The sequence below is a fragment of the Eublepharis macularius genome, chromosome 12 (genome assembly GCF_028583425.1).
Source record: "Eublepharis macularius isolate TG4126 chromosome 12, MPM_Emac_v1.0, whole genome shotgun sequence".
NCBI classification, from domain to species: domain Eukaryota; kingdom Metazoa; phylum Chordata; class Lepidosauria; order Squamata; family Eublepharidae; genus Eublepharis; species Eublepharis macularius.
In genome coordinates this window covers 24,138,081-24,165,457 of record NC_072801.1, presented here as the reverse complement: position 1 = coordinate 24,165,457, position 27,377 = coordinate 24,138,081, and the positions used below count along the sequence as shown (strand labels likewise).

The 27,377-nt window shown below is 44.9% G+C and overlaps 1 protein-coding gene across 2 annotated transcripts in view; it reads right to left on the bottom strand.

The window, feature by feature from the left end:
- MAD1L1 (mitotic arrest deficient 1 like 1) overlaps nucleotides 1–27,377 on the bottom strand; it is a 545,441-nt gene that overhangs the window by 485,530 nt on the left and 32,534 nt on the right. The window contains exon 10 of one of the 2 annotated variants that reach the window (XM_054992881.1): nucleotides 6,242–6,328. The exons of the other annotated variant lie outside the window; for it this stretch is intronic. Within the exon in view, the coding sequence (XP_054848856.1) occupies nucleotides 6,242–6,328 (87 nt within the window). The remainder of the gene's footprint in view (nucleotides 1–6,241; nucleotides 6,329–27,377) is intronic. 2 annotated transcript variants of the gene reach the window in all.

Sequence of the window (27,377 nt, the reverse complement as noted above, 5' to 3'; positions counted from 1 at the left end):
TATGGTGCCACTTAGTTCCACCACCTCTTTTCTCAGAAAAAAGCCCTGATTTTAATTGATCTTTTTGGTTGCCCTTTTAGCTTCAAAATCTCTTTTTTGAGGTGAGGTTTGCATGTACATACATTTTCTTTGTGTTAAATCACAAGGATTATATAACCTGACAAAAGCCAGAAACCTTGAGATGAAGCTGCAAGTCTAATATTACTATCACATAATGTTTGCCCGGCAAAGCACTACACCATCTTGAACACATGGTATCACATCACAATCCTCTGCAACGCATACATTTCTACCCTCGTCTAAAGCAAGTTCAACTAAAAAGTCTTCTCTCCAACAAGGAAGGGGAGGATATAATCTTGCATAGCAAACTGTTCCCTCGCGTCATCTCCGCTGTGCCTGGTTCAGCTTCTGGAAGCCATCCATTGATGTTCGAGTAAACTACTACTTCACTACTTCGAGCAACCTAATACATCACAAAGGAGGAAAATGGGGTCGATTTCATCAGACAGCACGGTGGAGACTGGAATGCAAAATGTTTTTGCCATATTAAAAAGATTATGCCCCTAGAAATATGGGCACAAGAAAACCTACATAAAAACCTTAAAAAGGAGAGAGTAAGATTATGTCAGCATATAAAACCTTCACAGTAACACTAATGCTCACCACACAGCAAGGTTTCCCAAAACAGGGCCACCGCAAAGATGCAATCGGTGGATAGAAGCTATTGAATGGAATAACTAGATCACTGGGTCAGGAGTCCAGCGGAGCCTTAAAGATTAACAGGCTTTTAGTCTTTCACATGCCAACGAACTCCCATTTTATTTTGCAGCTACAGACTAACACAGCCAAGCCACCAAGAACAGCTATTTGTCAACAACCAGGTCATTGTTTCATACTGATATTTTGTTAGTTATTCATATTCCACTGCTACACCTCTCAGTAATACAGCAATTTTTTTTTAAAAAAAGGCCTTGGCAGCAACTATGGGGATGTTCAATGCTAACGCCCCATCATGCCAAGAGGGAATGTGAACCACTGGTGAACTAATGCCCTCCTCTTAAAACAAATCACGTTCACTCAAACAATTCAGCCCTGAAGAACATGCATCTTTCTCAACCCATTTGCCCTTTGAGCTTAAACGTAAGACGCTTCAGTATTTACAAAGCAAAACTTGATTGCTAAAACTGTGGAAACAAAGGCCATTAACGTTCCAGGCAGGTATACTGAAAATTATGGAGCTCTCAGAGGATATCATCATGACAACCAAGTTTTTCGTTTGTTTCTTTTATTTTTCTCTGTAAGATTTTTCTTAGTACAGGGTGATCTGATTTGTTCTTCCCAAGCACCATCTTTGTTCTTTAGAGAAAATGCATCAGGTTCTTGTATTTTAATGTTAAGACTGAATATAACATTCTTGGCACTGAGAGACGACTGGCTATGCGATTTAATATTCTTGAGAACTTGAGACCTAAAAGGTGAACAACAGCAAATTGGAAGGCTTGAAAGTTTTCACTCAGGATAACTCTTGCTGTCTTTACTGAACCTCCAACATGCTCAGGTGAGCCATACATGGATTCCTGCCTCCCCATTTATCCTCACCAATAGCCATGTGAGGTAATTTAGACTGAGAGAACATGAGGGGCTCAAGGTTACCATTCGTTTAACTTGCTCACCTCTTCAAAATCAAGAAGTGACCTTCATCATTTTACTTGCTTCCCACAACCCTGCATTAAATTGGGATATTATGTCCAACACAAAGAGGCACTTGCAAACCGCTGGAGTTCACCCCCACCCCACAAACAAAAACATGGCTCCTGGCCACTGATAAATTACATTCTCACCAATCGATCAAGAGATACACTTTGGGGGGGGGGGGAATCAATTGTTTTTTGTTAAGATATTAACCAAACCATGTTTATGGGTTTACTTTGCTACCCCTGGAGATTCCTGATAACATGAAGGAGATAAGCTTGGCAGCATTAGGGAATTTTACACTGTGGCTAGCAATTTTAACAACTGGCTAAGCAGTTTCAGCTCCTCTCAGTAAGATATGCTCTCAAGCTTTTACTGCCCAGCTTGAATTTACTTGTCAATGAGCGGTGGGCTGCAGAAAGAGAAAGAAGCCCCATCCAGAATTGACAAGCAGCCCTCAGGAGGTAGCACAGAAGAGGCAGCAGCCACTAAGTGCTTTTTACCACTGCTGAACTGCAAATCGTTTGACCGCCCTGCGCACAGCACTTAACAAAGGAAGTGCAAGTTCATGCTAGATTTCATTAGCAGAAGAGTTCAGTGCTGCCAACCCACTTGGGGGGGGGGGGGAGCAATTTCAGCTTTGCTTTGAACAAGCCCCACTGCCAGGAAATAATAAAGGGTCCAGTAGCACCTTTAAGACTAACCAACTTATTTGTAGCATAAGTTTTCGAGAACCACAGCTCTCTTCGTCAGATGCAACTTTACTGTAGCATAAGCTTTTGAGAACCACAGCTCTCTTCGTCAGATGCATCGTCATGCATCTGACGAAGAGAGCTGTGGTTCTCGAAAGCTTATGCTACAATAAAGTCGGTTAGTCTTAAAGGTGCTACTGGACTCTTCACTATTTTGCAACTACATACTAACACGGCTAACTCCTCTGGATCTACTGCCAGGAAATGAAACTGCTTGGGGGACCAGGGAAAGAAATACAGCACATGGACAGGAAGATGAATCTCAGCTTCCCAACAGGGGAGGAGGGGGGAAAGACATTTCCCCCATGCAGATGACCAAAGTTAGTGGGATTGCCACTTAACAGGATTTCAACAAATAAGCATAGATGAATTTTAAGAGATTCAACTTCTTTTTTTTTTACGTGACCAATTTTTGTGGGTGAAAGCATACGCAAACTACTTTTACCTGAACTGCATCCCACCGTCTCAAGCTAACCCAGATCTCTTTAAATGGCATTGCATCAGCCCATCGCAAATAACCTCGTCGGTTCACCCTCAGCTCTTTCCACAAATCTCTGCGAAGGAGGCTTCAAGACCAGGGTTCAAGCATTAGCCCATTGAGAGAATTTGCCATTCAAGAAAGGAAAGCATTAACACAGTATTCCACAGATTTCTCAACTTTCGATCTCAGCCAGCAGCGAATACCAAACACAGCGGTAATAAATTGCTTTCCTCCAAATCCACATTTCTGAGAAAATGGAAACAAAAAGGCTTCTGTATCCTAGGCATCCAAACACAATGCAAACCATTATCTACCAATGCAAATTGACAGAATAGTTAAGGAACAGCCTTTAGAGATTTCTGCAAAACGGGTGCCATCCACATTTTTATTTTCGGTATTCATGTATCTTCATAGCTGGGCAAAAGAGTGTGCTGTAATTTTCAAGAGCAGTTAACTGCACACAGCGCTTGGGGCCATCGGGGGAGCTGACTCACACGGGTGCCTTCTCTAAGCCCAATGCTAACCTAAGCGAGTGGTATAAAACTAACACATCCAAGTGCAGCCAAGCAATCGGTAAAGCTGAACAGTTAGTCCAACCAGTGGTAGGCCAGCTATAAAAAAAAAAGCTGGAGCGACTACGGTTTGCATCTTCAGATCATAAGCTATCTGCACAAAGATGTTGAAGATTTATTCAGATGTCACACACTGGGCGGCATGGCAAGTCTTTGAGAACCAGCCCTTGGCAAGAGGAGGGCCTACCCCCAGGGCAGATGCGATGGCTCCAGGAGCACTGATCTGAAACAGTGTTCTGCCTCTAGCTCACTGAAGAGATAAAGCACACCTATCTCCCGACGGTCAAGGGGTTGGAGCACCTTTCCTATGGACAGTGAAGGGGAGACATGAGAGAAGTTTATAAAATTATGCATGGAGTAGAGAAAGAGGAGAGAGAAAGCCTTTTTCTCTCCCTTAATATTGGAGATCAGGGGCATCCAATGAAACTGTTAGGAAGTGGGTTCAGGACAGACAAAAGAAAATGCTTCTTTACTCAACAAGTGCTTAAACAGTGGAATTCACTGGCAGTGGAATCAAAAAGAGTCCAGTAGCACCTTTAAGACTAACCAATTTTATTTTAGCACAAGCTTTCGAGAATCAAGTTCTCTTCGTCAGATGTATCAGGCATCTGACGAAGAGAACTTGATTCTCGAAAGCTTATGCTAAAATAAAATTGGTTAGTCTTAAAGGTGCTACTGGACTCTTTTTGATTTTGCTACCACAGACTAACACGGCTAACTTCTCTGCATCTATGATACTGGCAGTGGAGGCAGTGATTCCTATGAGCATTGAGGGCTTTCAACAGGGATTAAGACAGATTCATGGAGGAGAAGTCCATCAGTGGCAATTAGCCGTGGTGAGTAAAGGGGCCTGAATACCAGTGCCAGGAGGGAGCATCAGGGGAAGGCCTCGGCCTCTCTGCTCTGTTTTGTTTGGCTCTCCAGAGCAACTGGTGGCCCACTGGGTGGAGTGGGATGAACCATGAGTCCAATCCAGCAGGGCTCTCACCATGTTCTTCGGTTTAGACTAGGTTGCAACCATCCACTGCTGGCTTCTGCTGTTGTGATGTTCAGTGTTGTGGCCTCAGGCACCAACAGAGACAACAAGAAGACAAGCTGAGCCCGGTTGTTTTCGCTACCTAGCAGTCTTCCTCGGCTCCAGCTAAAGCAACGATATAAAAGCAAGAAAAGCAAGGCAGGCATAATTTCCAAAGGAAAAAGCCCAATTTTCCAAGTGGCAAGGAAGCCGTGAAAGACATGGGATGAAGCTACAGGCCAAGAGTACAGAGCACTCCAGCCACAGCACCTCTCGGAAAATAAGTATTTCCTTCCTAGCATCCAAAAGGAGGCTATGGTTGTTGTGGGTTTTCCGGGCTGTATTGCCGTGGTCTTGGCATTGTAGTTCCTGACGTTTCGCCAGCAGCTGTGGCTGGCATCTTCAGAGGTGTAGCACCAAAAGACAGAGATCTCTCAGTGTCACAGTGTGGAAAAGAGAACAGATGTAGGTCATTTGTATCTACTCAGGAGGGGTGGGGTTGAGCTGAGTCATCCTGTAAGGGTTTCCCAGGGTGTGGAATGCTAATGGCGGGAGGCTTCACTGTATCCTGAGGAGGTTCTTTTGCATATGGATTGGTACTTGATGTGCTAATCTTCTCTGCAGGGCTATTGTCGAGTATAGAGTGTTTTGTTAGCCTGGTGTTTTTCAGAACTGGCAACCATGCTCGGTTCATTCTTAAGGTTTCTTCTTTCCTGTTGAAGTTTTGCTTATGCTTGTGAATTTCAATGGCTTCCCTGTGCAGTCTGACAAAGTAGTTGGAAGTGTTGTCCAGTATTTTGGTGTCCTGGAATAAGATACTGTGTCCTGTTTGAGTTAGGCTATGTTCAGCCACTGCTGAAAAACACCAGGCTAACAAAACACTCCACACCCGACAATAGCCCTGCAGAGAAGATTAGCACTTCAAGCACCAATCCATATGCAAAAGAACCTCCTCAGGATACAGTGAAGCCTCCCGCCATTAGCATTCCACACCCTGGGAAACTCTTACAGGATGACTCAGCTCAACCCCACCCCTCCTGAGTAGATACAAATGACCTACATCTGTTCTCTTTTCCACACTGTGACACTGAGAGATCTCTGTCTTTTGGTGCTACACCTCTGAAGATGCCAGCCACAGCTGCTGGCGAAACGTCAGGAACTACAATGCCAAGACCACGGCAATACAGCCCGGAAAACCCACAACAACCATCGTTCTCCGGCCGTGAAAGCCTTCGACAATACATCAAAAGGAGGCTCTCAGTGTCTGATTCGACTCAATGTGGTGACAGCCAGAAGTCAATCCAAGAGATTCTTCTATCATGCCCATATAGATCCAGAGGAGTTAGCCATGTTAGTCTGTAGTAGCAAAAATAGAAAAGAGTCCAGTAGCACCTTTAAGACTAACCAACTTTACTGTAGCATAAGCTTTTGAGAATCACAGTTCTCTTCGTCAGATGCATCTGACAAAGAGAGCTGTGATTCTCGAAAGCTTATGCTGCAGTAGAGTTGGTTAGTCTTAAAGGTGCTACTGGACTCTTCTATTTTTCCTATCATGCCTTAACTGAAACTCGACGGGACCCCATCTGCTATCTAAACAGTAGCAATATGCAGTAAGTCTCAGGCTGAAGTCAATTTTATTTATTTATTTTATAATGAAGAAGCACAGCAAACTTGATTGGGGAAAAATATACATACACACACACACACACACACAAATACACAGCCCTACCTGCTCACAATGGCAGAGTTCTGCTCTTTCAGAACAAGTTCCCGGTGTTGTAGAGCAACAAAATGACTGGAGACATCACTGGGGCTCCTAAACAATTGGAAAACACACAATCCAAAGGTTAAAAAGCTACACACAGGCTACTACTCCACAGCAATCCCGTTTCAGGTCATGGACAGAAGGTCTGAAAGGTGAAAGGTTATCAAAGCTTATTAAAAATGGCACAAGCCTCTATTACAAGATCCCCAAATTTCCAATTCCAATTAAAAGGGTAGAATCCACTAAGAAATCTGACTACACGCCACTCTAACAAAGGCATTAAAGAAGTCTTGGTAAATTATGCTCAGTGTGGCTGTCATCATTTTTTGCATGCAAAGAAAAAACAGAGAAACCCAGAATCAACGCTGTTTGTTAAAGGGTTTGTATTTAAAGACTGCAGAATAGATACTCAGAATCACTTCTGGGATGGGTAGAGGGGAGACCCACTGTTGTAACATACACCCCTCATAGCTTGAACTCTTGCCACCAAATGCAAATAGTGGCTAGTGTAAGAAATTGTGTATATCTCTTTGCTCGCTGGACAGGTGTTGTATTCTTTAGGAAGACTTCATATTGTTTATTTGATACTACAGAAGATACCATGCAGTTCACTTAATGCCAATATGTCAGCCACGAGCATCTCTTATGGGACCGAAACTAGTAAAAAGGTGACTCAGCATTTTTATACCCACTGTTAAGCAAAACTACTGTACATCCTAGCTCCATGGCTAGTAACCTGGAACAAGCATCACTTCATTCTGCATGCTGAAAATCTTTTCCCATCCTCTGCTTTTAGGCTATCAATGAGAGCCAGTGTGGTGTAGTGGTTACAGTGTGGAAATAGGATTTGGGAGACTCACAACAATTACTCCAGTCTATGCCCACTGAAATCAATGGGCTTAGACTGGAGTAACTCTGCTTAGGGTTTCACTGTCAGGTTCAATTCCTCCTCTATCATGGAAAATCACTGGGTGACTTAGGGCCAGCCGCACTTTCTTAGCCTCACCTACCTCACAGGGTTGTTGTAAGGACGAAATGGAGGAGCTGAGAACAATGTAAGCTATTTTGGGTCCCCGAGGAGAAAAGCGGGGTATAAATGAAGTAAATAACTAAATGGACCACACATTTTTGGCAAACCTTTTTATTTATTTATTTTTTGCAAACTTCACAGCAAAACTGCCCCATTAGAACTTGAAAACTGGTTTTAAAAAATCCAAACTCTTTCACTTTGTCAAAACAGAAACAATAGGAAGCAAGGGTGGAATGGCAGGCAATAGACAACTTCACTACAAAAAACTTATGAAAATAAATGGGGCCAGATCTAAGCAACAGAGGAAACGGCAGAAATAGCTGAAGAGGTTTTTAAAAGGGTTACTCTCACATTTTAACTAGCGGATTAGAGCAACGCAGGTGTCCTGAAGCAGATACTCTGTGCAGGACTGCCCTCTGTCGAATGAAATCAAAGACTGCAAAAATAGTTGTCTGTAGCTAAGTGGGAAATTTTAATCAGAAGGATGTTGGGGCCTGTTTTGAAAAGAACTTTCAAATAACCAGAAAGCGTCCCGACTGATATCTGGGATGGGAAATCTTTTTTTTTTAAAAAAGGTTTTATATGAAACAAGAAGCCTCACTGACATGGATTCCCCACCACCACCATCACAGATTCAGGTGCAGGGCACCACACAAGAGTTTTCCCCCTGTTTTCCACAAACCCTTTTCATATAGGAATTAGATTACATGATGGAAAAATTGTTTCCAAAGCTCTGATCTGATCATAAGCCTGTGGTCTGAGAAAACAATATAGAATGCTGAATTATATGGCAAGTCAATTTCAGACATCATATGGAAAAAAACATCCACCGCTTGTTTGTTTTTTTCAAATGAGAGCCAGCGTCGTGCAGTGGCTAGTGTGTCAGACTAGGATCCGAGAGACCCATGTTTGAATCTCCACTCTGCGCAGAAGCTCACTGGGTGACCTTGGGCCAGTCAGCGACACTCAGCCTAACCTACCTCTCAGGGTTGTTGTGGGGAAAATACGTAGGAGAGAATTATGTGAGCAACCTTAGGTCCCCCACTGGTAGGGTACAAATGAAAGTCAATAAGCAAACAAGCACTATCTCAGCAGGACCCTCTTCAGCATCTACAGGGATCACATCTGAGACTCTGAAATTCCTCAGACTCGGACATATACACTCCCCCCTCCACAGGCAGACAATGCACAACCCCTTACCTAAATCCAGCTCTAAAACCTATTCATATTCCTGAATCAGCGTGCCCCTTTGTCTTCTTCTCTGTATTCTTAAGGAATAAAAGGGACAATTCTCTCACCCATCCTTGGCAAACACAACCTTCTGTCAACTTAATAACTCTTTTTTCTACTCTAAGGTGGGGGTGTGATTCTCTCTCCGTTCCAAACTTCCTTCTCTTCTACACTGATCTGGACCTTGAAAAGAACTTGAGAGGAAGAGGCTCTTGTTCTCAGTGTGACCCCAACCAACTCACATTCCTAGCCTGGTAGGACCTGTCATTTCACCAGTCCCATGCCTCTTCCTCGAGCTATTGTCTCTGAACTGTACAGGCCAACTCATTCCAGTTGTGAAAGGAAGCAGTCCTGTGGGAAGAAAACGGGGGTCTTTTCCCCTGGGCTTTCATATATTAGGGCCTGTGTTGGAATTCTGTATATACCCCATTTCCCTTAGTTCCTTACTTGTAAGAGTAAATCTTGTAACACAGTGGGGGGAGGTGAGTTTCTGTGCCCTCCTGCCCAAAGTCATCTCACATCGTTATATGATCGTCTATAGGTGAATGTATAATGTGCTGCTATGTTTGCAATTTTGATAGCTGTATTTGTATGGTGCCAGTGTTTTAAATGAATGATTTGTATTATTTATATATTAAATGGCTATTGCTGATGTATTGTGTAGTGTGTTTTAGATTGTTGTAGTCCGCCCTGAGCCCACTTGGTTGGGGAGGGCGGACTATAAATCTAAGTAAATAATAATAATAATAATAATAATTCCACCCATGGCCATAGGAGATGGCTAGTAAGGCTTTTGATGTGCATACACCCCCTCCTACGGTATAAACTGCTTCCTAGGCTGTTTCCTTTGCAAGGCAGGAAGTACTAAAAAACAGAAAATGGAAGTACACAAGTCAAAGAGAGCAAATGATTTAAGGGAAAGAGCAGATATTGCTATTTGCTAACCATTTTTTAAAAAATAACGTTTAAAAGGACACTTAACAGAGAAAATTTATAGCCAGCTCCCACTTTGTTTGCATCAAGTATACCAGTTACACACACTGGCACTTTCAGCTTGCACTGTTAACACTTCCCATGTTCTTTTCACTTAAGGAATGTTTTATTTTCACTGTGGCAACCACATATATTTGGGTCATCTCAAATACAGATACACGGGCACGATCTGTCAACAATCCTACAAAGAAATAGTATCTGGCTGTGTTGATGCTTACACACTCTCAGCACAGGAAGAGCTTACAGATAAATATATTTTGACTGACAGATAGGCAGGGAGGGTTGGCGGGAGGGAGGGAGATGGATGGACAGACAGACAGATCGATATGAATACTGCCTTGAGATTTCTGCATTTTTAAAAGGCCTCCTTCTAAAGGACAAGGACGGTTGTATTTACTCTACACTCTCTACCAAAGCTGCTGGAGGTGCACTTCTTCACACTGCGAAATTCAGGCCTGCTTTTCTACGGCACGATTCTATACAGATTCATACCCTTCAGTGACTTCAATGAGGCTCAGAAGGGCATGACTCCACTTAGGACCACATTGTTAAATTTGATAAGGATATATCAAATTTGGGGATTGCAAGCTGTACATTTTATGTGTATTATGATTACCTGATTTTATCATGATTTTATATTGTATTTATATCTGATGTAACCTGCCCTGAGCCCGTTCACGGGGAGGGTGGGCAAAAAATTAAATATTATAACAACAACAATAATTATAATAATAGTTTGTATTTGGAAAGGGAAGTTACTCCCGCAGATTTGGTAAATAATGAACACAGGGGTGGAGCAAGGGTTTACCTCGCTCGCGGCCGGCCGGCTGGGCACCCCCACGCACGCACGAGCGCGCGAGCGCGCACCGGCCTGCGTGATGACGTCACGCGTGACGTTATCACGGGAGCACACGCGCTGCCGCCGGCCCAATTGCTGCGGCGGGCGGCCTCCAAGCTCTCCCGCTCGGTTGCCTGCGCCGCCGCAGATGCCTGCCCGCGGTGGCTGCGCCTGGCCAGGGGCTTGTGCTGGCGGCGGCAGCGGCGCGGGGTGGGAGGGATAGGAGGCTGGTGCTTTGTGGCACGCGCTCCCGCCCGCCGAGCCTCCTCCGGCGCTCCCTCCAGCACCCCGCGCCTGCAGCCACCGCCTACCTGGCCTCAATAGGCCCGCCGCCCCTGAATGGGCAATTTAAAAAATAGCTATCATGAACCTATCAAAAGGGCAGAATATATTTTTAAAATAAAATAAATAGCTCTTGTGTAAATCTAAATATGGGTAGCAGGATTTGAGTCCAATGGCACCTTAGAGACCAACAAGATTTTCGAGAGTCAGAGCTCCCTTCTTCACATTACGACTCTTAAAAGCTCATACTCTTAAAAAATTGTTCGTCTCTATGGTGCCATTGGTCTCAAATTGCTGTTTTACTCCAGACCAAATGGCTACCCACCTAAAACTATGTATGGGTAAAATCCACTTTTGTCCGTTTCCCTTAGTCAACTGCAAAGAGCTCGAGTACAGGTGTTCTCTTTCTACTTGAACTTTCTAAGCAGAAACTCCTGATTATCCAAGAATAATAAACTGGAGTTTAGAATTCAGAGGGAAGAAAAAAGTATTCAGCCCTTAAGGTATGCATTAACTCAGCATTCAACTTTTAAAGGCTGTTTAAAAAAGAAGACAAAAATCACTCTTTAACCAAAGCTTTTTGAGCTTCTTTGAAGTAAAGATAATTTGGAAAGGGAGTAATTTAAAGATGATTTTGAAAAATCTAAAACTACTCAAATGAAGTTATCTTGTGGTATAATTGCTTCTCTTTGGAGAAACGTCTTTTTAAAACTGGTATAACAGGGAGGGCCTTGACTTGGATGGTCCAGGCTAGTCCGAGCTCATTAGATCTCAGAAGTTAGGAAGGTTAAGCCCTGGTTGGTACTTGGATGAGAGAGCACCAAGGCAACAGCAAACCAGCTCCTTCCTTGAAATCCCTATAGGCAGGGCTTTTTTTCCTGGGAAAAGAGGTGGTGGAACTCAGTGGGTTGCCCTCGGAGAAAATGGTCACATGGCTGGTGGCCCCGCCCACTGATCTCCAGGCAGAGGGGAGTTGAGATTGCCCTCCACGCCGACTGGCAAAGAGGGCAATCTAAACTCCCCTCTGTCTGGAGATCAGGGGGCAGGGCCACCAGCCATGTGACCATTTTCAAGAGGTTCCAGAACTCCGTTCCACCACATTCCCCCTGAAAAAAAGCCCTGCCTATAGGGTCACCACAAGTCAGCTGCAACTTGACAGCACTTTACACATGAACGCAGTAGAGAAGACAAGAGCGTGAGCTGGTTGATCTCTGGTTCAAATCTTGCCTTGGCCACAAACCCACTAAATCTCCTTAGTCTTTATGTGTCCACAAGATTCACATTTTATGGTCAGTCATTCTGTGAGAATATATCGGCGGGTCGGGGGGGGGAGGCAAGGAGATGAAGAAAATGCTGTGAGGGAAAAGCAGCCTCGTCTTCTGGCCTTACAGAACCCAAAGGTTTAGGTCAGGAAACCTCTGGAAAAATCAAGAAACAGACTTGGCCCCTTTCATCAGTACTGTACTGGCTTACTGGCCTCTGGCCGAGGTCAGGTTTTCCAGCAAACAATCAAGGCAGTGATTGCAGTTCAGTGTCCACATCCAGAAGCATCTCTCTGGAGGCTTTATAACCTGCACACCCACACATCATGCATCCAGCCACCTCCTCACCTGTAGCTCTGTTCTCAGCCCTCTTCTGCAGTGTTCCAAAAATGCAGGTGATTCCAGAGGGCTGGGAGTGGCTAACTGGCCTTCACCTGCTGAATCAGAGCTGGAGAATGGAGGTGATTCTGAACTCGCTTTTGGCTGTAAGTCTTGGCATGCCTGCACCTCATTTTCTTGCCGGTGGGCTCCTGCCGACTCGGGGCCTCTCCTCCTCTAAGGAGTCCTCACTGACACTGAGCCCTGGCTGCCCCGTGACAGGTAATGACAGCCTGCGCATCTGTGGACCTCCTCAATTTGTGGTACAGAATACCTGCAGGGACAGACCATAATGGCGCTGCCGTGGCAGATTAGCAAAGCTCACAGAAATGGGACCGACCAGGAGGTGTGACAGAAGGCAAGCTTGCCTCCACACTCTGCATAGCTCTCCTTAGCAAGGCTGTTAGACACCTTCTTTCTGGACTGCAGTACGAAGTTAATGATTCATTCATAAATAATGGAGAGGAAAGAGCATGGCAAAAAGCTCCCGCATCTTCACGGATCCTTATGAAGTAGCACAATAACGTTCTCTCGAGTTCACGGGAAATTTCCCATCTTACCATTTGGACTTAAACTTCTTCAGAGATTAAAATGGTGCTTAACACCCGCATGCCAACATGTGCACACACACACACACACACATCTTCAATACCATCTGCAAGCCCTGGGCACCTAGTGAGCTGCCTTATACCAAACCAGACCATTGGTCCATCAAGGTCAAGGTCAAGGTCAATATTGTCTACTCTGACCTTCAATATCACCAAAAAGTCAAACGGTAACATGCACAGATATTTTTAATTAGTTGCAAGATAGATAACTAATCAAGTCCAAATTAGTTAACAGCCTTTTCACAGGACAGTGGCTAGGTGTTATACATACACAAGCACACACATCGCAGTTCTGAATCTTCTAACTTTACCCATGTCACTTTGCAGTCCACCAACCAGTGACTCGGCTTAAGAACTGCCAGGAAAAAATGAATTATACGCATCCCCAGACATATGTAAATAAAACGAAGACATTTCAGATTTACAGTTGCTGCCTGCAAACTCTTCCCCAGCTCAAGGAGGATTAAGAGGACTTCAAAGCCGCCCAAGTTCCAATTAAACCCAGTGTGACCACCCCAGGGATGCAAGAACATTCCTCTGATTAGCAAGATGCACTCTTTGAACTGTTTAGCTAGGAAAAGAACGCGTTCAGAACTTTAAACAAATGCAGTAACTCTCGGGGGAGGGGGTGTTCAGAAATTTTTTGAAAAAAGGATGAACGTTTTAAAAACAAGGGCAAATTACAGTGGAGGTCAAAAGCTTCGTAACAACCTGCAAAGCAGATCCACAGTCAAGCTCTCTGGATCTGAAGGAATAGAAGATGAACCTCAAGAAAATCTGCAAAAGCCACTTAAGTGAATCCATCTCTGGAGCCATAATTTATGTGCAGAATGCTACAAAGGGAACGCACTGGGGGGGGGGGGGTCCTCTTACCAGGTCAGAGAAGGAAGTCTATAGTCTGAAAACAGCTTCTATTTTATTGGGCCAGTACAAACCCAGTTCTACTAACCAACATTTCCAAACTTTTTCTTTTTTACATGCTCCCTCCAGAAGTGTTGGAGAAATGTGTCGGGCTCTCTCCCTTCCCCCGTTTTATCCCAACCACCATGCGAGTTATGCCAGGCTGAAAGGGCATGGCCAGCCCACAGTCACATCTGGCGCTGTAGCGATCCAAACCTAAGCCTCTGTTTCACCAGACTGCACACCGGCTTCAGTGATTCTCTCTTTACACCATACAGTACACGAGTTTCAATGATTCTGTTAACCCATCCATGAATCAGGAAGCCTTCCATCAGGCACAACAGCTAAGACGGCAGGCTGGGCTTTCACCAGTGAAGCAAACGGGCAGCTAAATGCATCCAGAGCAGATAAGCTTGCTAAACTAAGAGCACTAAAATGCACTGCGCTGCCAAATAAGTAATCCAGCAAAGTAGTTAAAAGCGGAAAATGTCAAACCACTCAAGAAACCTCAGCCGAGCCCATTTCTCATTTCTAACCTTGATTATCTCCTACCATAAGCGATACGGAGATAGCATTAACATCTCAGAGGGCTATTGCACAGATCACTGAGATAAAGTAGAGCTTTTAATTCAGGCGGTGTTTCCCTGAGCAGGATATTTTGGAAAAGAGCAAGAGTCCAGTAGCTCCTGTAAGACTAACAAAATTAGTGGTAGGGTATGAGCTTTCGTGAACCACAGCTAACACAGCTACCCATCTTGATCTATCTCCAGGATATTTTGGTATCACTTGAACAACAGCACATAACCCTCACCTTCAAGTCGGGACAGAACCCCTTTGTCCTCATCTTCAAATCACAGTAAAATCAAAGTGCACGCCACTGCATTTGCCCTTACGATTTGTGCCTCTTCCCCCACCACCAACATTTATGCAAACTTGAGGAAGGCAGTCATCTTTAATCACTGTTGTATACTTTTTGATCATTCACAACTAGGACATAGATGCTGAAGCACCATATTCGATTTTCCCATTTCAGCCAACAGCAGACTATGCTTATTACCAGCCTCTGCCACTTGAGGGTCGGAGTCTGGGGGAGGTTCGCCATCCAAGATGCCCTTGCAGTCAGGATAACCCACGTGGAGGCCTCGGAAAAGGGGAGGAGGGAAGTTTACAGCACCCGTGCACCCTCTCTCCCCTCAGGGAGCCTAGCTTCTTCTCTCTGGCACCCGCCAGAGCTGTCTCATGCTTTCTCTTTGGCCTCCCTTGGGGGTCCCCATTTTATAGAGCTTTTCTGGATGTCTCCCCACCCCTAGCCTCCATTCTCTCCTGGGGCTGCTCCCTCCCTCGCCCTCAGATCGAGCAGCACACCAGGGAGCCAATCACTGCACTCGAGGCCACCATTCCAGTAGCCCTCGGGAGACTGCTGAGACACGGGCTCTTCCACCCCCGTGGCATCCACTGCTGCTCTGGTTGGACTGTCTGCTGGGATGCTTTCCAGCCACTCAAAGCTTGAAGCCGTGTCGTTCCAGAGCGCCTCGAAGTACAGGGAACCCCTCCAACCGTGGACAGCTATGCTGTAGATAGTTTCATGTTTATCTAATATTTATTTTAGGGGATGGCACAGCTAACCTTTAGAATAAAGTTATCCCAACACGCTCAATGAGCCTGCATCAGAGGGGTGACTCCTTTGTCAGACAGCTAATCCTGTTCCTTACCTAAATTCCAACCTGTTGCAGAGAAATACCACTTTGCAGACAAAATGATCGCAGACAAAAACTGCTTCCACATGGAAGGGGCGACATGCAGCGGCAAATCCATTCCCCTGGAGAAAATGGCTGCTTCCCTCCCTAGGCTCCACCCTCAATCTCCAAGAATTTCCCAACCCAGAGCTGGCAACCCGATTAGTACAGGAGACGTTGAAGACCTTATATCCCAGCCATCACGTGGTTAAGGGCCCTGGCCTAGGTCATATCACCCAAGCTAATTAATTTTTTAAAGTATATTTTTGCAGCGGACAGAAGTCTTTGCCAAGAACTAGTAATATACAAGTGCATCTCCTGTTCTACTACCACTATAAGACATAACAAAGGACTTGCTTGAACATTACATTCTTTTCTGCCTATGGAAGACATGTCAACACTAGGTACAAACAGCAAAAGTCTCTCCATCTGAATGAATGACAACCATAAATAGAAGCAGGATGAGCGCTGACGGGTGCGCCAAAGGCATTCGCCGTGCTAAGTGGATATAAGAAACCCTTGAGCAGAAGCCAGCCTCCCATCACCAACATCCATAAATAATGAATTACTGACTCCTGGAAAAAAGAAGGGGGGGAAAAAAAAAGGAAACAAGACTTGAAATCTCATTCACAGAAAGTGACGCTGCTGGAGAGTAATCGTATTAAAGATGTAAACGGTGGCGTTTCAGCGATTACTGTTCTCCTTTGCCAGCTCATCCCCTAACAAGCCGGTGGGTTGGTTGAGCTGCCTGCACCAAGCACAGATCAGCCAAACAGCAACTCCCAACTCTCCTGTATCTTTTGCCCCTGGAGGGCCCCTGAGACTGGGATTAAATCAGCGCTGGAACTTTGTCACACCACCTCTGCTTGACTACTGGAAATAAAGGTGCCACAACTTGAGGCCGTAGCCAAATGCAATTCCTTTTAAGCATTTTGCTATACTGTAAAATCACTGTGCACATGAAAAAATAAACAGAGTGCAAACAGAAAGGCCGGGGGGCGGGGACTGCTTTTCTTCAAAACTCCATTTGAATTATTTCTGACAAGCTACAACTCATTTGATAAATAAGAGAGAATTCCAGCATGCTCGCCTGAAGTGAAAAAGCAATGACAGGTCTCTGTTTAGACCTGGCTGAGAGAGATTGTTATCACTTATCAAGAAGTTTAATACTCCCTGCCAGGTCTCAACAGAGATGCATCATTGAGGTGACAATATCTGACATATCCCACCCCTTACATATGTTAATTACTTCACTGACGCCGCTGTAACTTTCTATTTGTATCGGCTTCCTTCTCTTCACCCTGTACTAGGTTTTACATTTTGACCAGTAATAGCCGGGAGCAAACTGGCCACTCTTTGGACTGGATCTTTACTTTGGACATGTCTGGGCTTTGCAAAATCCTGCACCTCCAAAACACAACCTTTCCATCGCGTATAAATGGGGGCATGATGTATTTGCACGCTGATGTTAACAGATGAAGTGATCTCAGATGCTGGATTAAATACTGTTACGCTTTCAACAGGCCACTGGACTCCAGTTTAATTTTGCTGTTACTCAAGTGGAATCTTCAGACTCATTTGAGAGTTATTCAGACAGTATCATTGCATGGATAAATAAAAGGTTCTCTGAAGCTGTAATTTTTTAATTTTTTTTTACTTCACTTATATTCTGTCTTTCTCCCCAGAGGGGATCCAGAGTGGCTTATATTAGTCTCTTCTCCTCCATTTGATCCTCACAACAACCCTGTGAGGTAGGTTAGGCTGAGAGTGTGTGACTTGCCCAGAGTCACCTAACATGCTTCCATGGCAGAGTAGGGATTTGAATCTGGGTCTTCCAAATACTCTAACCACTACACAAGACTGTTTTGTGGTGACACACCACTGTAGTTTCTGCTTCAGTCATTGTATAGGAATATTCAGTTGTCCCTCTGAAAAGCAATGAAGATATTATGAGCTAAATTCTCAGATATCCCAGCTATTGCGGGTGCTGTTATAACTGTGGGAGGTGATACAGCAGAGACTGTTAGATTAGGATCTGGAAAGAGGTGGAATGTTTCCCCAACTAGTAAAAATTAATAATTCATCAAGAATAAGCATCTCCAGAGGAAGTTAGAAATTCAGTAGGAAGATGCCACCCTACCCAAGGGGCATACACCTCTACCTTGAGAGAGAGAGGATGCGGGAACAAAAGCTCCCTCACCACAGAAGGTCCTGGATTCTGTTGTGGGCAGTTCCCTCTTGTGGAACTACAAAAGAAGAAATTAGGTTCTAGCTCATACAAGGGGGAAGGGGGGGGGGTGCAACATAGCTCTAGATCACAGTCACTCTAAACCAGGGGGTCTCCAATCATTTTGACAGTGTAGGCAACTTTGGAATTCTGACACAGGGTAGTGAGCACAACCACAAAATGGCCACTGCAAGAGATGAAACCAATCACAAAATGGACACTGTAGGAGGCAGAGCCACACACAGAAGAAGCCCCCGTGCAGGGGACAAGAGAAATAAACCTTTAAAATACACCTGCAAAGAAGAGTTAGAGAAAGAATAAAACCAACACTGTTGTGATAGCAGCCACCAAAACAAAGTTATTTTATGGTTTGACTCAAGTAGCACCTTAAAGATCTTAAAGATAGGGATGTCATAACTGTCAAAAGGAGCTTTGACTCTCGAAAGCTTATACCTTGAAAATCCTGTGGGTCTTTTAAGATGTTACTGGACTCAAATCTTGCTGTTCTACTGCAGACTGACATGGCTACCCACCTGAAACTAAAGTTATTTTAAGTTGGACAGTTAGTCAGACCTCCGTAGGCCAACTAGAAGCCTTGGTGGGCAGCAGCCCCAATAGATCCCACCCACTTTCTAAAAACACTTGATAGCTGCCAGAAAAAGTATCAACGAGTGTCATGGTGGCCCATGGGGACCTCTGCTCTAAAGTCAAAGACAAGTCACTACAGAACCAAAGGTGGCCTTTGAAAAAAGGAAGTCAAAGCATTAAAGTATATTAAAGGGGTAGATGGAATGTTAGAACAACCAGTCTGCAAAGGGGATAGCACGCACATATTTTTACGAGACTAAAGGATTTTGAGGGATGCTTTGCAGGAAGAAGAATGGGAAAGGCAAACAGTTGCCAAGAATTCAAACGTGATCCATGCACAGATTTATTCCTGCAAACTAAAACAACTGCATGGAGTGCTCCTGTGTATCTTTATTGGGACAATTTGCACATACCACTTCCAAATAAAGGACTCACAACAAACATTGTTTTGGATTTATGGATTAGTAATCTATATGTTAATTATCATGAATGGTAAATTGTATATAGGTAACAGCTTGTATATAGGTAACAACTCCCAGGCTTAATGTTATCATGAGGACTAGGAATTTCATTGTGGTGCCAAATATTTTTTATGGTAACAATGATTTAAAAATATGGTCATATGTAACCCAAACGGCTGAAACACGGATCTGGCTCCAAAAATTCTGACCTGGTTTCTGGAGTCAAAGAAAATGTATCATTGCCCGACGAGTTCAGTTTGTCAGGGCTTGCAGCAGCCGCCGCTGGGCAGGGCACCAGGCAGTCTGCTCCTGACGTCAAAGGGGTGCCAGGGATGCTGCAGGACCCTGCTCTGTGGAAGAAGGGGCGGTATACACCACCCAGACTCCCTCTCAATCCGCTCGCTGGCCTGCTCAATCTGTGCCACTCACCCTCTTTGACCTCCGCCATCTCCTCCATCCACTCTCCTCCTTGCCTCTGCTCCACTCCATCACTCCCACTCAAACCCACCACCTCAGAGCTCTTCCTAGCCATCCTTTATAGGGCTTTCTTTCCCTGCCCCGCCCTCCTTCCAGGCTCGTTCCCTCTCCTGACTTGGCCCAGCTGCACCTCCCCTCAGGTGTTTCCCTCCCATCACTAATCCCTTCTAGGCTTCCTTGCCTTTCTGGCAGGGTGGGGTTAAATGCGAACAAACCCCAGCTGAGGGTTCCTTGGCCTTGCTCCTGAGGAGCAGCCCCAGTAGGCTTCTGAGCTGCTGAGCTTCCCTGGCCTTGCTCGCAAGGAGCCGCCCATGTCGGCTTCTGTGCTGCTGAGCTTCCCTGGCCTTGCTCACGAGGAATTGCCCTGGCCGGCTTCTGGGTTGCCTGCCCATTGATGCTGGACGGGGCTGCCCACCTCCTTCCCCAGAATGCCTATGGCAGCTCCACCTGGAGTCGCTTTGCTCCTGGCACTCCCTGAGCCTGGTTATTGCCTTCTAGCTGGTGGATAGGGGTCCACCAGCAGCTTCTGTGCTGCTGAGCTTCCCTGGTCTTGCTCACGAGGAATTACCCTGGCCAGCCTCTGGGTTGCCTGCCCATTGATGCTGGGCGGGGCTGCCCATCTCCTTCCCCAGAATGCCTGTGGCAGCTCCACCTGGAGTCGCTTTGCTCCTGGCACTCCCTGAGCCTGTTTATTGCCTTCTAGCTGGTGGATAGCCTGGGGTGTGGCTCTGAGCTGTTGTGGCTGCTTCTCCTCCTCAGCTGGTAAGGACTCTGTTTGGGCTGCTGCTGGGTCCCTATTCCCCCTGCCTTTGCCTTCTCCCTGGAGGGGGGAGCTGCTTTGCCCAGCCCCCTGCCTTCTCCCTGGAGGGGGGAGCTAGCTGGCCTGGCTCTGCCCCTTCTAACCCCCTGGGGCCTTGGACCTTTGCCCCTTTCCCCTGGCATAGGCAGGATGGCTGGCCGGGGTAGCAGGGCTGCTGCCTCCTGGCTGTCTCCCACGGCTTCCTCCCGGCGAGGCCATGGGCTGTGTCTCAGACCCCGGACACAGTTATGAAAATGGATTTCTTTCTGTTGTCTCTTTATTGATCTTGCTCTGAATGTTGACAGACTTCGGCTCTTTCATTATAAAAGGTTGCTGATCCTTACTATACAGTATAACGTTTTAAAGTATATAACTTTCATATTAGGGACTTTTCTTGTTACACTCCCGTTTGCTTGGAAGTCAACCCAATCCTGACACCATAATATATTCCTCTCAACTGACATACAAAGATCCAAAGCATGAAAACTATTCAAGCTTGTAGTCCTCCTCTGAAATTCTATCAATTACTCACAATGGTTGAAAAAAATACGAAATTTTTTTGCTTGCTCCAGCTTGCTTGTAGCTCCACAGTGAATAAAAAGGAAAGTATTAAGGACAGGGAAAGGATAATGTTTCACCCCTCTCTTCTTACACCCCCACCCACGTGCCCCAAGGAGACAGTGGAAGAGGATTTCATTAATAAATTTATTTCAACTTCCCTTTCAATGGAGCTGAGGAAAAAAATGCATGCAAATCCGTTTGTAATTAGGTTTAAAAATTCCATTTCATGGGATAATCAGACTTCAAAAAACTCAATTTTAGTTTTAATCAGATTTTAACAAGGATATTAAACTCCATTGCGTTCAGAAGAGAGAGAAATGGTGAATTTAACTCAAAATTTATTCAAGCTTAGCCCTAGGAGATAATTAAATAAAATTAATTTGGCAAGGGTTGTCTGTCAATGGAAGCATTCCAGACAGCAAAGCATGTTTCTGAAAGAAACAAAACGCAGTTCATTACTGTAACAAACAGATACAAAGCTTGTTGTTGACACAGGAGAGAAATCTCAAGTCTCCTACAAGAGCAGGGAAACCAGGGCCTTCAATGGGCTTCATAAGATGCTGTGTTCCTTGGGAGAAGGGGAAACAGGAAGCCTTTTGATTAAGCATTTTAAAGTCACCCAGGAAACAAAAGTCTTTAAAACTAGGGACAAAGCCCAGACAAAAGGAACCTAAGCGACCACACACAGAAAACAAAGCTACCTCAGCTATCTCAGAATAAAAAAGCAAAAACACACAGATAGCTGTACAAGGAATCACCACCAGAGCACTTGGGCAAATGGTTTTATTTCAGGCACTGTAAGCCAGGGTTCAACAAATCCCATGCGCTGGGTCACCCTGGTGCCTAGAAATTTCATTGTGGAGCCTAGCATTTTCAGCAATGACTTTACTGTAGCATTTCTCAGTTGGTTTTCCACTGGGAAAAAAGGGAGGAGGGGTCCCCTTTGACCACCCAAAAGGCTATGCTGAAGATCAGGGGTCCTGCATGGACAAAAACTAGTAAGAATAGGGCTATAATAAAGAGGGGAATTGGCAGAGATTGAGCAAAGTAGGTGGCTGGATCCAACTCAAAGCTTTTCTCATTTCACATCAGAATGCATTGTTTTTAATGGCATAAAAATAAATGTGTACCAAGTTCCTGCCATTGTTTGTTAGTATGTTAACTCAGCTTTACATTGTTCAGTGATGGTAAATGAATTCATTTCTTAACCGACTGCATTCTGTACTGGCTCCAATATTCAATTAAATTTTTAAAGGAGTCATGGAATTTTGAGAAATTAGGGAGAAGTTAAGCAAGGACTAAAGGTTAGCTTTTTGTTGTGGTGACAACCAGGGTTACACCTGTATTTATTTATAGAAAACACTTTTGTTTAATAAAATATGTAAAGCGATTAGGATCAGGGCTCATGGTAGGAATAATTAGAAAATCTGGTCACTAAAATACAAAACTTCAAAGGCTGAAAAATTAGACCACTTGCTACTAGGGGTGTGCACCCAAAAAATATTCGAGTTTCCTGCTTCAGGTTTACCTGAAGCGAGAAAAAGCTTCGGAAAAAACCCTGAAATCCAAAGCAGCATGCCGCTTCGGATTCGGGTTTCTAAGTCGCTTCGATATGCTCCGTAAAGATTCGGAGCATACTGAAGTGACGGGGGAGGACGAAGGGGGGAGGCCACCCCACCCTTAAACTCCCACCCCCATCCTTTAACCCCATCCCCCCACCCCACTTACCTGGTCAGGCTCAAGCCACCAATGCTGCGCTGGCCAGCTGGCTGGCAGACAGGGCCTTCCTTGCTGCCACTGCGGCCATCGCAGCTGGCCGGCAGAGAGGGCCTTCCCTGCCACCTGTGCCATGCTAATACAGCTGGCCAACAGAGAGGGCCTTCCCTGCCGGCGCCACAACCGGTGTGGCTGGCTGGCAGAGAGGGCCTTCCCTGCTGCCGGCGCCATGCCGGCACAGTTGGCCAGCAGAGAGGGCCTTCCCTGCCACTGGCGCCGTGCCGGCGTGGCTGACTGGCAGAGAGAGCCTTCTCTGCCACCAGCACCACACCGGTGCAGCTGGCCAGCAGAGAGGGCCACCACCACCAGAGGCCAGTGGGGAGACGGGAGGGCCTCCTCCTCCAGCTGGTGCCAGGTAAGTGGGGGTGGGGAGGAAAAGGTGGGAATGGAAAAGTTTAAAGGGCCCTGCCACTTGCGACAGGGGCCTTTAAACTTAACCCCCGGGGCCCCCGAAATCAGATACCCAAAGCGCACACCCCTAAGTTGCTACATTTTTGGTCTGGCTTCTAGAGCTGAAGAACATTCACCAATGCCTCCTGTAAGCCAAAAAAAATATTTGTAAGAACGGGACAGAAAACTTTTAATAAACAATACACTTTTATCTTGTACAAAATGCTTCATGTGCAGTATTTTAGTAATCCTCCAAACACTTTGGCACTCTGTATTCTATCTGCAGTGCAAAGGGAAGGGTGGAAGTTATAGGCTAAGGTAAGGTTCCCAACATGGCACCCGCAAGCACCGGGGTTCCAACACCTTTCCTGGAGCCCAGGCGTGTTTAAAAAAATGGGTGGAAGCAGATGATATTCTTGCCCAGGAGGACTTCTGGTTGGTAACTGGAGATCTGACTGGCTGTGCAGATTAAAATAACATTGTTTCAGTGGAAGTTGCCAGCATGGTGTTGGTTTTATTCTCTCTCACGCACACTTCTTTTGCCCAGTATATATTTTTGTATTTTCTTTCTTCTCCCCTGCACTTGGGCTTCTTGCGTGTGTGTATGTGGCACTGCTTCCCACAGGACTCATTTGTGGTTGGCTCCACCTGCGCCAGCCATTTTGTGGTTGCACCCACCACCTTGTCTCTGAATTTTAAAGATGCCCACAGGCTCCAAAAAGTTGGGGACCCCTGGGCTGAGAGATGAATCCAGTTTGGACTTCACTCCAAACCATGATCTGTGCTAGGCAAACTATGGTTTAAGAGTTCCTTATTGCTTTTCTTCTTTAGATTTTATTAAAACATTTTAACCCCATCTTAATCCCATCTACTCCACACTCCCAATTCCTAACACAGCGTCCTCCAGAGAAAGAGCCATCCTATAATTATGGAAATAAATTCCAGATTGAAATGTTCTGCCAACTGGTTTCTGAAAACAGCAACGCCTTATGTTACAGTCACATCTGCTCCATCTCCTTGGAGAAGGATTCACACCTGATGGATTTACAGCAGGCAGTCTCAGGTTTGCAATCCCCACCCAACAAAATGAAGAAACTGACATAGTAGGCTGATACCCAGAAATCTCACTTGTGAGCCTGTCTTGGAGTTAACACAACAGCAAATCACAAGATGCCACCTACAGCTCCCAGCTCAAACCAACGCAATGCACCTCCCATGATCAGCAACTCACCCTAGACGACCATCTTTCTCTTGCTTAGACCTTGAGTGGGAGGCTTTTCTTTGCTTACAGACAGACCCCCTAACCTAACACACCTTGTCGCTGACAACAGTGGGTTTAATAGTGACACAAAAGAAGAGGGCACGCCCTAAAACAAACCTTGATGTCACTGTTGCCGCCGTATCAGGTTAATACCATTCCAGGATCAAATAACCTCAGCTACTCCATCTTGGGCTCAGCCATTTCCTCAGATGTGATCTATACCATCAATCTGTTTTTAAAAAGACCTTCTACTCTTCAGACCCTACGAAAAAGAATAAACAGCACAATCCTGACATTAAGAAGCCAGCAGGAGAACACCTCAGTCTCCCAGGACATGCTGTTCCTGATTTAAAATCCCCCTGTCTCTGGCAAAGAACTTCAAAGGGAGACTGAGGCATGAAACGGCTGAATTAGAGTTCATCAAAAAGTTTGACACCGTCTCCCAAGAGCTTAACTTTGGATTCCTCAGTAATTATAGGCATTAAACTAAGCAACTGCAAAACTAAGCAAATGCTGCTGTTATAAATTTAACCTTTTCATTATGTCTGATTTTTCATAGTTCCATCTCATCTTGTGCTTCCTGCATTCTGTAACCCTGCTGTCTGTTTCTTCATAACCTCATAAAGAAATGCTTGCCTAGTATAGGAACATACTCCATTCATCGGACAATGCAGGCTCTAGTCTGTGAAAGCTTATGCTAGAATAAATGCTCATCTTTGAGATGCCATAAGACTTCTGCTCATTTTTACTACATTTACGAGCTTTTTAAAAAATCCATTCACACCAACTCCCTGATCACTCAAGCCATAATTTGCAAATCCACATCCAAGTGTGGTTTCCAAATTGTCTGCCAGCTGATCATCAACTACAGTTTGTCAATTCAGATACCACCATAAGTCAAACCTAAGCTTCATTAGGGGGCGTTATTATGGATTGCCCCTATTATTAGAGGGCGTTATTATCGATTGCCCCTATGCCCCTATGGACAAGTGGTGTTATTATGGATTGCCTCTATTTTAACTAAATTATCTTCCACTGTGTCAAAAGATAATATAGTTCCGTACCTGATGGTGGAGAGAGACTCAAGAACTATGCTGGCTGTGGCCAAGTATCTCTCCACCATATTTTCCTTAAAGAAATAAAGACTCCTTTATCTGCTGCACAAGATCATCGGATCAAAGGAGCTGGAAAGGAAAGGAAAGGCTTCATTAATGATAGAATGACCGGAGGTCTTTGGCCACAGTGGCGTGCCAAAGACCACACAGGGAACAGTAATCAAGGCAAGCTTTAAACCAGGGACATTCGGGCTTGTGCCATGATACAGTACAGAACTGGACTGCTAGAATGTTTGGATATTAAGCATAACTTTATCACACTGAAGACGCTGGATTGTATAATAATGTATTATCATTAAACATATTCTAGCATACTGTTGTCAAAATCATTTGCATTTAAATAAAAAAATTCTTGAAAATATTGTATATGTCTACAGTATAAGAAAGGGTTTTTTCAGCGCTCCCAAAATTTCCCAGTTCTTCCAAATGCATGACTTTTTCATGCTGTATATTTGGATTCAGTGAAATGCATTATAAAACACGGTGTTCACAAATTTCTCATTTTTTTCCATTGGAAAAGTTGAAGAAGTCCTCAAACTTTCCCACGTCATACATTGTGAGGTTGAAAAATCTCGCCATAGAAAGTATTCGAGTGGTGGTGCAGACTGCTGTCAAGTCATAGCTGACTTATGGCAACCCCTGCTGGGGTTTTAAAGGCAAAAGACTGATGGAGGTGTTTTGCCATTGCCTGCCTCTGCAGCCCTGGTCTTTGCTGGAGATCTCCCATCCAATTACTAACCAAGGCTGACCCTGCTTAGCTTCTGACATTTGACATTTGACAAGACAAAGTTTTCCCAGGGAGGTGTTGTGTGTGGTATAGTAGATGGGATCTTAATGTTTTGCATTTTTCCAATGCTTTTAACTGTGGTCTGGTGCATTACTGACAGAAGCCTAGTGTTTTGTTTATTTAAAAATATTTTCTCATTGCCTTTGAACTATTCTAATCCTGAGGTGATGTGCAAATACAGTGAAACCTGAAAATAAGCTAACAACAACACACGGGGTGTTAAACAGTTCAAAATATTATTGAAAACTTACAGGGTTGATTTCACTTGGTGTCTAAAAGATAAGGAACATGGTGACAACCTACGAGCCCGTCTTTTCCTGAAGAAATATTTGTTAGAGCCAAGACCATGAGTGGTTGTAAAAAAAAAAATCACAAGGCTACCAAATGCAGAACGTAACATGTACGATCAGGGCCAGCACCACTGTTGAGGCGGTGAGGCAGGGGCCACGGGCACTGCGGGGGCAGCGGGGGCGGAGGCGCGCATCCCACGCCACCGCCGGCAAGTCCCACGCCGCTGCCACCACCCGCCCACGGGCAGGTGCAGCAGCCAGGGGCCAGGGACGACAGGCAGCCGGGCCGGCATGCGGCGCGCGGGTGGCCTCCTTGCTCCGCCCCAGCCACCCACCAGCGGCACTGCATGATGACGTCAACACATGATGATGTCATCATGCAGTCCGGGCGCACACACACAGAGCGCGCGTGCGAGGTTGGCCTCCGGCACCAGAAACCCTGGCACCGAGGCTGTGTACGATTGCATCCATGCTTGCCAAAAATAAGCAGAGGAAAATTCACAAAGAAACTGAGTCCTTGGTTTATAGCTGACATGGTAGAGGATTCTGGTCAATGAAACAGTCAAAAGACTCCTCAAGGAAGAAATATTTCATGGCTGATGTATTATCAAATGGTGTCTAAACTCAAAGAACAACTATCCAAAGAAGGTGGCCGGTTAAGAGAGAAAACAGTTTTTGAACAACTAACCACTGGAGATTCAAAACACCTATTAGGAAAAGTATATAAAATCTTACTGCAATATGCCACAGAATAGGAACAAGTAAAAACGGATGCAAAACTTTGGAGAAAATGTATGTATGAGTCAATGGGAAAACTTATGGATTAAGAAATCAAATTTACAGACTGTCAAATATTAAGGGAGAATTGGTATAAAATGTTCTTTAGATGGTATATTACTCCTAAGGACATCACAAAAGCTAATCATGATTACAGCAGAAAGTACTGGAAATGTCAATACACAGATGCAACATTCAATCAAATGTGGCAGGCATGCAAGAAAGTGAGGAAATATTGGATAAAAATACATGAAGAGATGCAACAGATACTAAAATTTCACTTTATGTTGAAATACTAAAAATATGTTATTAAATATCTTACCAAGCAACATTG